This window comes from Mixophyes fleayi, chromosome 12 (assembly GCF_038048845.1).
Source record: "Mixophyes fleayi isolate aMixFle1 chromosome 12, aMixFle1.hap1, whole genome shotgun sequence".
Classification (NCBI taxonomy): domain Eukaryota; kingdom Metazoa; phylum Chordata; class Amphibia; order Anura; family Limnodynastidae; genus Mixophyes; species Mixophyes fleayi.
In genome coordinates, this window is record NC_134413.1 from 37,531,689 (window position 1) to 37,545,688 (window position 14,000).

A 14,000-nucleotide genomic window follows, 5' to 3' on the forward strand; every position below is an offset into this window, starting at 1 on the left:
ATCTGCCGCTCAGTGCAAGAGTCAGACAAGTAAGGGCGGGAGAAAAAAACCTTTTCTTTCTCTCCAGCAAACATATTATAACCATTGTATAAATCACTAATTAGACCACATCTTGAATATGGGAACAGTTTTAGGCACCTCACAGTAAGTAGAACTCTAGAGGGTTTAGAGGCAGGGAGTCAAATTAATAAAGGGAATGGATGGGTTAAATTATACAGAGAGTTTACAAAAACAAACCTTTCAATTTTACTTTGTAAAAAGGCAATTGAGAGGTTACTTAATATGTTATTTGTCTGATGATGGTGGCTCAGTGGTAGCACTTCTGCCTCACAGCGCTGGGGTCATGAGTTCAATTCCCGACCATGGCCTTATCTGTGTGGAGTTTGTATGTTCTCCCCGTGTTTGTGTGGGTTTCCTCCGGGTGCTCCGGTTTCCTCCCACACTCCAAAAACATACTAAAAATAGTAGGTTAATTGGCTGCTATCAAAATTGACCCTAGTCTCTCTCTCTGTCTGTGTGTGTGTTAGGGAATTTAGACTGTAAGCTCCAATGGGGCAGGGACTGATGTGAATGACTTCTCTGTACAGTGCTGCGGAATTAGTGGCGCTATATAAATAAATGGTGATGATGATGTGCTCCTGTGCGCACTTCCGGTTAATACAGTACTGAAAGTTTAGATCATTTATGCTGGCGCCTCTATAACTATTAGGATGCCTTGCTTATAGTACTTTATATAAAATACATACAAAGCACACATTTTCCATATATGTTTTTTTTAATTATTAAAGTTCCCCTCATCTCAGTTAGACACACTATGCCATGCTCATCTACTTAAGACAGTTAGATGCACTATACAAAGTATATTTAAGTTATCTGACTTTGGAAATTGGTCTGTGCCTCAATGAAATGATGAATGTGTCTCCCCATATGTTTAGGACCCAATGCTGTCATCTGGCCAACATCATAGGGATGCAGCTATTTGCACTTATTTAAATCCCCAAGATGTCAGACAGATGAGGTGATGAGGGATCATATATGGCCTTTCAATGAAGAACTGAAGAATTTCTAAAGTCGAGTACCTGTTAGATACACTCTGCTACAGTGTATCTAAACCAGATCATCATCAGCTATTTATATATCGCCACTAATTCCACAGCGCTGTGCAGAGAGCACACTCACATCAGTCTGGACAGGGGCTACAATAATGAAAAAAGATCTTAGATGGTCTAATTAACCAATATATTTAAAGTCAGCAAAAGTGGACTTATCCTTTAAGAGATGGTTTAAATGGGCAGGACTGACGACTTTTTTTTAAAAAAAAGGAAAAATCTACTCATGCGCTGTTATACATATCCCTAGAACTGTATATAGTTGTACCTGATGTTATAAACACAATAAATTACATGTTTTTTGTCTCTGCCATTATTAGTACTGAGTATCTGCACACTTACAGGGGTGTTAACTTCAAAATCTACCATTATTCCTACAAATCTTCTTCTGTTCCTGTGATTGCTGTGTAAAGCTGGGTACACACTACGTGGTTTTTGTCCAATAATCGGCTCAACCAGCCGACATACGGCCGCTCGTTCGAAAGTCAGGTCAGTGTGTGTAGTGACACGATGGTTGAAAGTCTGCCCAAATGGAGGATTATCGCCTCATTTGGTTGGTCGTACCGTTCAATTTTTTCCGATCAATCACATAACGATCATGTAGTGTGTATGCACTCATGCTGACGATCTCCATTGAGTTTACAGAGTCGGGCTCTTTTCAGCCAATGTTAGCACTGAATGTCAGAGTGAATAAATGTAGAGTGCAGTAGAAGGAATAATTCATTTGTTCGTTCTGAGACAGAATATTTTGTTTCAGAGTCACAGAAATTCGTTAGGACGTGTGGATAACTATAACAAGGCGGTTTTAATCAGTGTGACAATGTGACAGTAGTGAATGAATGAATTTTGTGCTGTCATTCCCTGGACTAGAGGACCAGACAACGGACCAGATGAAGAGCACAGATCTGAAGGTAAATTGTGTGAGTGTGTACGCATGAATCGTCAGACTGATCGGACCTTCAGTCGTAGGGACAATCGTTTGAGATAGCACGTCGGTCTGAACAATTCTTCAGTGTGTACCCAGCTTTAGTCTGTAAGGCTGTGTTGCTGTAAGTCACAGATGCTTCTCTCTTATCTTCTTACAGGTAATGAAATTAGGTTTTCCTATCACACAATGAGGGTGACCAAGTTCCCCTACTATTGACTTACATGTTGTAGTGCAGATTAGTTCTTGCAGCTTGAGTGTGTGAGACTTGAGCAGCACTTCAAGAGGAGACGGAAAATCATAAAACCACAGACATGAAAACACAAAACAACAACCACATGCAATGGAAACCTCAGACAAACAGAGGAGGATGAAGCAATTCTATCTAGAAGCTTTGAATCTAGATAGTTAATAAAAAAGAAAAGAAATCTTGATTGCAAAACACTTTATTTGTAAAACGTCACAGATTATTTAGCTTTTAGTCTGTATGATTATACAACACCTTTAATATCAGACAGTAATATTACCACAATCTACACTGTATAACAAATAAGAACCTGCAGATTGCAATCCCGGTAATTACTGGTAGACCAATTGGTCCGATTCCACACTGCAGGTCATAGTAACAGCTTACTAATGACTAATGTGCTATGTAAATGTAATTTGCTTTCTTTGCACTATTTCACTGTGCTGGAGAATTAAACCTACCAACACGAGTCCTCTGCAAACGTATTAGGGGAGTTGTATCAGTCAGGGCGTCAGAGGACCATTGGTTTCCTCTTGAGTGGAGGTAAAAGGGTGCAGGCGGAAGGAAGGCCAGTGTGCATGTCCGCAGAGCATCTGCAGAAGCAAAGGTGTTACAGATAGTGCGTGGGGTTTGGCCTGTAGCACAGGGCAGAAGGGCGGCTGGAAAGGAAGGTAAACAGATTGTCTGAGTGTTTGTATGAGAAGGCAGCTCTGTAACTTTGTACTGCAGTTCATCTGGAGTTCAACATTTAGGGCTTACATGGAAATATTACACTGCTTCCTGGCTTCTCTCTGCCTTGCTGTCTCCTGTATGTTGGCCATGCTCATCTTCCAGCAGCATACAGTTACGCAGTGTTACAATATCACAGGGAAACTCGTCCTTCAGTAGTATGCCGCGTTCCCGGTGACAGTCCAGCTCCTCAATGAACCCGTACCAGTAAATCACTAGGCCAGGCCCAAATCTGAAAGACACACGTCTGGTTAGAAACAAATCGGCGATAACAAATGCAGGATTAAATGCGACGAATAAATAACAAGACAAGAACATAATTTATTTACCCAGAATCATGTTCTAAATAAAGAAATAAACAAACACATTTGGGAAGGTTCTGCCCCGTGGAACAGCAGCAGATTGGTTTGGGGCCATTCCATACATAGACATGAGGGGGCCCAGCTGTCAACCACAGAGTAATTTTGGTTCTCTTTCTCTGCGGTGTTATTTTAAAAACAAATATATGCGATATACATATCAATATCATTCTCCATTTGTTACACATAGACTTGGCTGTCTGCCTATCCATTCCTCCCACTTTCAGATGGAGAGATCCCTGGGGCAGCCTCAGGAAACAGCCCCCTGAACTATTTGGCCCATGAGGAAGTTCAGACCTTCAGCCTCGGGTTCATAAACAAGTAATCACCATCAATCAGAGAGCAAGGCTACACATCACCCTCACCTCACTTATACAAACATGCATGGGGGTTGTTTTAACTGGCCTCTCTCCCCTACTGAGAACACTTACAGAATGGACTACTTCGGCCATCTCTAGGGCTCTGGCATAGATTTTTCATTTAAACCATTATTTTTAAACTGGGACCATAAATTAGGATTGATGGACTCACAACTTTGTATTTCTACTACTTTTTTTTAGAGGTCATGGGAAAAGGGTATACATGGTAGGTGCATACAGAACCAGCATTTTACCTATCAAGTACAGAAACGCTAGACGCTAAATCTGAAATTGTTTACACTGCATTATTTCTACAAACAAATATATAGAGGGCATTCAATCATGTATAACTAATCAATCATGTATAACTATGGCCGGTAACGGATAGTTGTCTCTATTTTTTGCCTTAATAAATCAGATTATATTTTATATATTGACTGAGACGGTTGATCACTTGTCAGTGAGTGGCGAAGATAAGTTGCAGCCTTGTAGGATTAGTCAGCATCCACTTACTGGTGTTCCTTTCACCTATTTCACAGGACTGCAGCCTGTCTGTAAGACCTGACTCAGCTCTGAAGCTCCATCACTAGAAGCTGTCCCCCAGCTTAGGCCGAGCAGAGGGTTCACCAGGTGATTTACGAGAGTCTGCTGGGGGATCCTGCCAAAGAAAACACTGCGGGGGAAGATGCCTGTTACAATGTGAACCGTTGAGTTCACTGCAATGTCATGTAACAGTTTATACCTGGATTTATGGCGGGGCTTTCAACAGCAAGGAAGTTAAATTTCATAGCCATAGTCTGTCTTTTTACACTAATCAGAAGTTAAACAACCCAAGCCCGGGCTGCCCAAAGGTTAACCCACTCAGTGCCTATAATGTGGAAGCCATGAGCAATTATTCCCTTTTAACACAGCTGTAAGTACAAAGTGTCATTTACCACTCTGCCTGCAGTTGCTTTATAGGTACACTTTGATCAGGGGCGGGATCCTTGCCCGAATGCAGAATGGCATGATTAGTCCATGGAACAGTCTTAAAGGTTTTACATATCCGAGAAAGGTGCTAGTACTGAAATATCATCATCATCACCATTTATTTATATAGCGCCACTGATTCCGCAGCGCTGTACAGAGAACTCACTCACATCAGTCCCTGCCCCATTGGAGCTTACAGTCTAAATTCCCTAATATACACACACACAGACACACAGACAGAGAGAGACTAGGGTCAATTTTGATAGCAGCCAACTAACCTACCAGTATGTTTTTGGAGTGTGGGAGGAAACCGGAGCACCCGGAGGAAACCCACTCAAATATGGGGAGAACATGCAAACTCCATATACCATCAACTTAATATATATTTATAAGTGCTTAGTTATAGAAACCCCCCCAAAAAACTAAAATCACTCATTCGCTACACTATATTTATATCTCAAACTGTTTAAATGCATTTATTTCAGAGACCATAGTTAAGTCCGAGGGTGGTGTCACACGGGCAGTTTTAACACCAACTCTTTTCCAGCTTCAGAAGCGCTCATGCATAATATTTATGGCGGTTGTATTGTATAACGAAAAGTGTAGCGCTTTTAAATCTCACAGCTGTAACGAGCGCTTAAAACGCTCTTTGTGACAGGGTCTCCTCAAATAGAACGTGTTTCAACTGTAGAGCGGTTTATTGGAGCATTGTGGACACTTGCTTAATATTGCTGCTGTTACCGGTAAAAACTGCTTGAGCGATTAGAGCTCTTGTGTGGCATCCTCTTCATTTTATTCATAGAAATAAATTATTTCAATTTGGAGCAATTAGACTGTGTGCAGTTAAGCATGGAGTGACAAGCACCCGTGTGACTCCGTCCATCCCCCTTAGTGATTAATGTTTGCTGTAATTATAAAATTGAAAACGAAAAAACAATCTCAGTCTTCAGTGTTTAAATGAGATTACAATCTAACTTTTGGACACAGAGATAAAGTGAAGATGATGACGATGACATGAGACTATAACCTGGGCATCCATCACTGTCATAATTCTGCAAACAAAGCTCTTAACCACTGAGCCCATTCAATCTTTTAGTAACTCTAAAGAAGGAAACCAGATCAGCAACAAATTAAAACGCTACAAACATTGTTATATCATATATGGTTAGAAGCAATCTTGCCCTATTGTCAAATTTATTTTCATCATCATCACCATTTATTTATATAGCGCCACTAATTCCGTAGCGCTGTTCAGAGAACTCACACATCAGTCCCTGCCCCATGGAGCTTACAGTCTAAATTCCCTAACATACACACATACAGACAGACACAAAGATTAGGGTCAATTTGTTAGCAGCCAATTAACCTACCAGTATGTTTTTGGAGTGTAGGAGGAAACCCGGACCCCCCGGAGGAAACCCACGCAAACACGGGGAGAACATACAAACTCCACACAGATAAGGCCATGGTCGGAATTGAACTCATGACCCCAGTGCTGTAAGGCAGAAGTGCTAGTCACTAAGCCACCGTGCTGCTCCATATTTTGAATGAGAATCCCCCTTTTTTCTGTAGTCCATTCTATGCTTCTATGAGTATTTGTTCCATTATCTGGTCATATTTTCCTCTAGATACAAACTTTTATTACAAGAAGCGTGGTAAGAAATAAAGTATATATATATATATATATATATATATATATATTATATATATATATATATATATATATATATATATATATATACACATACATACATATATATATACTGCATATACATATATGAGTGTGTGCCTGAGCAAGAGGGACCGTATGTCCAGCCAGCCAAAGAGCAGCTGGTAGTGGAAAAATAGTGCCTTTTAAAGTTTAAATAGTCAATTGCACCGTGACCCAAAGAGTGGTAATGGCAGGGACAACTTGGATTGATTTAGTTGTACAACTGAACCTAAATAATATTTTGATATATCTCAGTAAACGTGGACTGTACAGACTACCTTGCACTGAATATGAGAACAGCTGTGTTCACTTAGCAGCCATGCATGGCACATGCTACCATATTTGTGTGAAAGTCCTTCCCACATGTCAATAACGATAAATAAAACTATTCTATTAGCAGTAGTGAATGCTATACCTAATTAAATATTACAACTTCTGTGAAAGTTACAATCATAGCTGAACATGTATATTTCTCTAGGATCAATGAAAGGCTTTGAGATGCTGGACTTTGTTTCATTGGTTGGAATGGTCCAAGAATGACAGGAATTCTTTCTGTGAGCAATCCTAATGGTTAGGGAGGTGTCACATGGCAGCGTATGAATCCTTTACTTTTCCAAGGTGCATCTTTCATAAAAACTAAAATGCTACCATAGTGACACATGGGACTGTGTTTGGATCATAGCAGGATATGAGTGTAGTTGGAGAAACATATGAACATGGAGAGAAATACAATACCCATGCAGATCCCTATGCTATTCAGGCCCATGTCTTTCATGTAGGGCCTTGATGGTAAAAAAAAAATAAAAAGTAATTTTTTTTTTCACTTGGGAAAATGTTTTTTATTTAAATAATAAAGCATTTTTCAAACATTGTTATCCTCTACTATCACCATCCTGAGATGGCACCATGATAGGATTGTTAAATAGGCTTCCCCCATCCTCACTGGGGAGGGGGGGGAGGGATTGGGGGCTACCGCTGGCACAGTCTATTGATAAATAGCTAGAAGTCAGGAGAAAACAGATGTTTTCACTGGGTTTTCCCCCTTTGGTTAATAGTCCCCTAAAAGAGTAAAAATTATACAGCCCTACATTCCAAGCCTCAAGGTGCTCATGCTGTAGAATCAGCAATGGGTTAGACTGGCTTCCACTCCTCTGCCAAGTTACAACAGTACATAAATATGGAGTCGTTCTGCCCGGTTGATTCTTCTGCCAAATCACTAAAAGTACTGTATTGTTCTATGATTTATCAATGTCAAGTTACAAAACCAAAACGGAAAGTCACAATGACTAAACATACACAAAAGAGAACCAGTGGTGGATTACGTCTATATGAGAGCATCATTAACTCACATGCAGGTTATTTGTGGTGACTAACTACTTAGAATTCACCGCTTGAATGTAGCCTCCTGCCCAACGAGTGAGTCTTAGTTTTAATGAATAAGGCAGTCGTCCAAGTGAATATTCCTTCCTAATGAATATGTCTGTATACTCCCATAAATGTTTATACATTTATTAAATATGTCATTATTCCTGGAAGCATATCAGAATACTCCTTAATCCAAACTTTCTGCACACTAATGTGATAGCCAATTAGATACACTTAAAATGGAACATTTGGGGCTATATTTTTCAGACTTCCACCAATTTGTAGTAATGTTATAAATAAGTGCACGATGGTGTTAAAAATAATTAAAACATATTTTTAAAGAAATTTAGGACTGCTAAGAGATTTATTAAATGCACCAACTGAAATATCATGATCATTCATCACCTATCACTAATAAATTCTGCACTACTGAATATAAGAGGTAGAAAATAATGTAACATAGGCAGAATCTCGTCCAGCTGACAAGTGTCATCTTTAATGCTCTATAAGGGGCTCTAAGTGACTGGCTGTTGTGTTCTTGTATATAGAGGCAATGGACAGGGCTTTAGGTATAGAGGTTATCATTACCATCATTTATTTTCTGAGGCACCACAAAATTCCACAGGTCCAGACAATCACAATGATAAATCATAAAAAAAACCAAATTAGAAATTGACGAAGGAGGTGCGGATGTGAGACAGAGTAGAGAGGACCTTGTTTGTGAGAGTTTACAGTTTAGAGGGAGAAGGCGAAGCTGAGACAATAGAAGCAAGTGGGACTCAGAATGGGGATAGGACTGTAGTTGGTAGTGGTGGTAGGATAGGCTATGGTGAAGAGGTGGTTTTGGGAGAGCGCTTGAAAGATTGCAGTTTTGGGGAGAGTCTGGTCAGGCAGGATAGGGAGTTCCATAGGTGGGGAGCAGCACAGGAGAAAGTCTTGGAGGCAGGAGTGAGAGGTGGTTATCAAAGAGGAGACAGATTGAATTGGATTCTTGAGGTAATGGGGGAGCAGTGTAGGGATGTACAGATAGTGCAGCAGATGTGGTGCAGTGAGAGACAAAGATCAATCTCGCTGCAACATTTATGTCAGGCGCCCCGTCCCTGTGCCCCTCCATCCACACTGGGACAGATGCCCTCTCTACCCCCGGAAACCCGGCCGGTCAGCAACTCCTTCAGCGCATGCATGTCCCATTGCTAGGCAAAGAGACACTATTTGTCACCGCCGCCAGTAAACTCCCTCTTCCCCCAACACTATATAAGGAAGACTTTGGCACCATTAGGGTGCCAGAGTATTAGGTCTATCCTACCTCCAGACGTGCATGGTACTGTATTACTGTTGGTCTGATTCCACGGCTCTTGATTCGGCTTGTTTGACTCTCCCCTTGGATACTGCCTTTCCATTTTCAAAGTCCTCTCTGTTCTTTAAACCCCGGCCTGTTTGACTATTCTTCTAGATCCTCCTTGGGTACTGACTGCACAACTTAACCTTGGCTTCCCTGACTATCCGTTTGCTATCACCTATCTCGCTGGTAGCACTCCTGGAAAACCGTGACTTGCGTGTCTCTCGCAGCTAAACCGAAACTCCCTTGTGGGGGTCCCTGGTGAAGACCAGAGGCACGTTAGACTCCACGTCTCCAGATAGGATTAAGACAATATCAGCAGATAGCTGACAATTTAGGACTGATTGTGGAGGGGAAAGAAGGACGAGGGAAAGGCCAGAGAGCAAGAGGCTGTAGTAGTCAAGGTGGAAAATAAAAAGAGAATGGGTAAGAGTTCTGGTAACGTCCTGAGCGAGAAAGGGGCACAAGTCAATGGGTAAGGACTTGCATCTGATTTCCTCTAGAATGGCATAGCTATGTTGAAAACTGTACAATGCAATGAGGCTTTTCTTAGATATTAAGGATACAGTTAGATTTTTCAGACCTGCACAATCTATTATACTGATAGATTAATGTTAGTTTGTGCGGTGTAGAATTTACACTACAAGTTCAACTGGGAAAGGGACTAATGAGAATGATTAAACATTTTGTGCAATTTGGACATAATATGCTGTATATATATAAAGAACAATAATAATAATAAAGCATCATGGTGGTTATATATTTTATTAGATGCACATCTTTTCCATTGTAAATGTTTTAGCACAAATGTTACCAAGCTATACAGTTTCTATAATAATCACTGCTTGCAGGATGCCCATTGAAGACTCAGTCTCACATCCTGCTCTTTTAGCTGGGCCAAGCAGACTGCTTTCCTTCTAAGTACAATGATCAGTGCACCTCAAGCTCTGGGTTTTCAATGCATGCCAAATACATTATGCTGGGCTTACTGCAGGTGTCAGCAGTCCAAAATCAAAACACCTGCTCCAATGTAAAGAAGCGGGTGCCAGGCTTCAGGTGTAAGAGGAGCCGCAGAGACTGGAGTGTCAGCCGCAAGTCATTAGCTCTCAAACAACTCCTGCTCTTAAACACCTCTTAATTTACGCACAAATTACACAGTGTGCATTTTAAGCCGCAGCTTGATTACAGACTGTTAGGCTGCATGACAAATAGTTCGCAGGCAGTCTCACCATGTGCATGTTTTCACTTTCTAAGGCATTGTGCCGGAGGAATGTGAAAAGCCACTGATACATTACGGAGTGGGATGAAGTATGCTTTGATTATACCTTCACAGAAGAATTTCCTGGTGCACACTGCTTTTCTGAAAAGATGCCTGGTGTAGACTTGGCAACAATGCTGCTCTTTTGTCTACACGAGAAATGTTTTCAACAGATGAAAAGGCGAAATTAGAAAAGAGAAGGGAGGGAAAAGCCTGTACTCTTCATTTTAAGACTGTTTACAACACGCTCTGAATAATATTCATCTTGTGGCATGGATCACCTGGGATATCAAGTAACCGTGTTAAGAAGCCAGACATTGTTTCCTTAGCATTAAGCACAGCTCCTTATTAAATAACAGTATAATTTCAGGGCACAGACAGTCTCGTGCATTTCCCATTATTTCCAAATTCCGGCGCTTGTAAATCTAACATAAAGCTGGCAAAGGAAGCAAAAGTACAGAGACCGACTGAACTCTACTCAATGGACAGTAACAAGGAAACCCCAAATCAATACAAAACCTGTACTTTAAAATTTTTTAACAAAAGAGGGGGGGGGGGGGGTCCTACTGTAACCCTTAGCAGCCAATTAGACTGTTGCCTTCATTTTTTAAATAAGTTGCTATTGGTTACAACAGCTCTTTCCTGATCACTAGTTTTCAGAGGTCCCCGACAGACTTTTGCATTGATTTATGGGCAGCTATGCAATTCACTATATAAAATACACAGATGAACTACAAGAGGGAAGGAACTTCTCCCCCATTATATCGAAAAGTAGTACTTGGATTTGTGCCATGTACACTATTAAATGCGGGTGCCACAAGCAGCACACAAGGAGGAGCAGTATCTCAAATGCTCTCCTCCTTCCCCGATGAGATCCAGGGAAAAAGCTCCAGGCTCTTGAAGGATTCAGGGACTGAACTTCAGGACCGTCAGTGCATGTTGCTCCTCAGGTGATTAACCGGTGTTTATTTTTAGGGCTTGATTGGAAACAGGCCACACTGAGGCCAGTGCAAGCTGATCTCTGGATAATCTTACAGTCTCATACATTTACAAAAGTCTCTCGCACAGCTGTTGATCTGGCGCAGGTCTCCCAAAGGCTGCTGGGAACGAGGAGGCCCCAAAAACATTCCAGCTAGATACGACATATTTCCACTTGGTAATTACTAAATCACTGTATGCCCTTTAAAGTCAATTCCACAATTAAATATGCTAAGAAATTGTTAAATATACGGTGTTGTATTATTGCTTTTATACATAGAGCAAAATAAATAATAAAACAATTTTGTTAAAACTGCTAATTGCTGTAATGTGTATTTTTCACTCCTCAGTGCATGAATAAAACCGAGATGAAGCTTGTTTGTGTGGATAGTGCATCTCTTGCCAAATTATATGTATATGGTAACATTTAGAATTATTATACGTTTCTATTTCTGCAGCAAGATGATTGATAAATATAATATATCCCATTTGTTCAAAATATTTTTTTCTAAACCAATACATTTTATTAGAAATAAATATTTCTAATCGATAATTCTAAAATGTTATTACAATTTACAGACACAATCTTATGATTATTCCTTTTAAAAGTAAAATTGTCAACATTGCAAAAGAAGAACAAGAGAATTATATGTGAATGGCTTACAACCCTATACAGTCCCATCCATGTTACTTATGAGTACACTGGTGTGTGTCAGAGGATGTCAGATCTTTACTGGCGTTTTTCTTACTGACGAGTGGACATTTGGTTTCATTACACTCAGAAAATTTACTGACATTTGTCAGTCCACTCCAATGACAAACAGAATCAAGCTAAGACATGTACTCCAAATGAGACACATTTTCTGCCAGTGCGCCCATACATCCTCTGCTCATGCCTCTTCCGCCCTGCGTGGCCTGACCTGGTGCCCGCAGACCTGAAAACACTCTCCCTTCCGTATCACACACATTAGGAAGAATTGCATCAAACAAGCTGAACCAATCTTCTGCTGGGCTGCTGTTCTCTACATTTTGCTCTGTAGACGTAGAGCATGCATGGGTTATTAAAGCCAACAGCGCTCTTTCTCTACTGTATTTAAAACCACAAGACAACCTCAAAAAGCCAATTTCAGTTAACACATACTTCCTATAAATACTTGGGAAAACGTATCTTGTGGTTACATAATATCAGTTTTGTATGTTGTGTCAGGGCTTATTTTAAAGCAGGTTTGAGGTTTGCCAGACATCCTGTAAGCTGTTCGACTCTTTCAAGTCCAGCCCTGTTAATAAGACAAAGAAACATCATCTTTGCGTCTTTGGAGTCGAGAGGTTTCCTGGGTGTATTACACAGAACTTGTTTTTAGGAAAGGAAGAGGTCCCAGACCAGATCATTAGCTTTTGACTTGAATTTGTCTTCTAGTTACAACATGAAAATTCCATTTCTCTCTGCATACCTACGTGAACAACACAGCCTCTACCAAATGGTGCTTGGAGTGAAAATAGTCCTGTGTCTCTATTTGCCTTATAATTGAAGAGAATCCTAATCGTTATCGCCTAAGTGACATTTAAAGAAGCACTTACTCTTACAAAACAAATGCAAAAATATTTGCTTTCTTTGCAGTAAATGTAAAAGCACTGACAATAAGTGGTGTTTTGGTGAACCTTGTTATTAACGTTGCTGCAAAACTCAAGAACATAATTTCAGAATATATCATCAGAAATAGCAGTCCGTTCTAAATGGGCTTTTTGGTTTCCGTCTGCAGTTGCTACACAGTACACAGCTGAATCTGCCGTCACAATGCATGAAGTAAACATACAGTTCTGCAAGCTTGTAGTCAGTTTCCTCTTGCAGAACATTAAGGTCTAGCCAAAGTTTACTGGCATTGTTCTCACATGGCCTGAATATCGTGGCTAAGGTTACCGAAAGGTTAGTAAACCTACATGTAAATTATAGTGATGAATAAATTCAATATTCAGTGTTATGAAAACAAGTACATTATATAGGTTCTTTTTTTCTAAATAGTTTGTCCTGTTACTCCTGCATTACCGCTTTATGGCACAAAACAATCTGTATGAACCACACACGGGGCCTGATTCATTAAGGAACTTAAATTAAGAAGTTTCTTATTTCAGTCTCCTGGACAAAACCATGTTACAATGCAAGGGGTGCAAATTAGTTTTCTGTTTTGCACACAAGTAAATACTGCCTGTTTTTTTCATGTAGCACACAAATATCAACTTTAAATTTCAGTGTACAAATAAGCTATTAAGTATTTGTGTGCTACATGAAAAAACAGTCAGTATTTAACTTATGTGCAAAACAGAATACTAATTTGCACCCCTTGCATTGTAACATGGTTTTGTCCAGGAGACTGAAATAAGAAACTTCTTAATTTAAGTTCCTTAATGAATCAGGCCCACAATATTTAAAAACAACAAAAAACAAAAACCTGACAAAGTGGCTCAGTGGTCAAAAGTACTGGCTAGAAGAGATGACAAATGATTTATAAAGCTACAAAAATAAGGGCCTGTGGGGAAAATTGTGTCCATTTGTACAGAAAAGCACATGATCAGGGGCAAGATGGCAGCAATTGCAATTGTAGAAAATGTTTGATGGGGGGAGCTGGACATATTGTGGAGTGGCTTTCTGAATGT

At 40.1% G+C, this 14,000-nt stretch overlaps 1 protein-coding gene across 2 annotated transcripts in view; it reads right to left on the reverse strand.

Moving 5' to 3' along the window:
* Positions 1 to 2,464: 2,464 nt before the first annotated feature.
* CDIN1 (CDAN1 interacting nuclease 1) overlaps positions 2,465 to 14,000 on the reverse strand; it is a 228,768-nt gene continuing 217,232 nt past the window's right edge. For both annotated transcript variants that reach the window (XM_075193261.1, XM_075193262.1), the window contains one exon: positions 2,465 to 3,242. In XM_075193261.1, the coding sequence (XP_075049362.1) occupies positions 3,050 to 3,242 (193 nt within the window). In that variant the 3' untranslated portion in view covers positions 2,465 to 3,049. The remainder of the gene's footprint in view (positions 3,243 to 14,000) is intronic.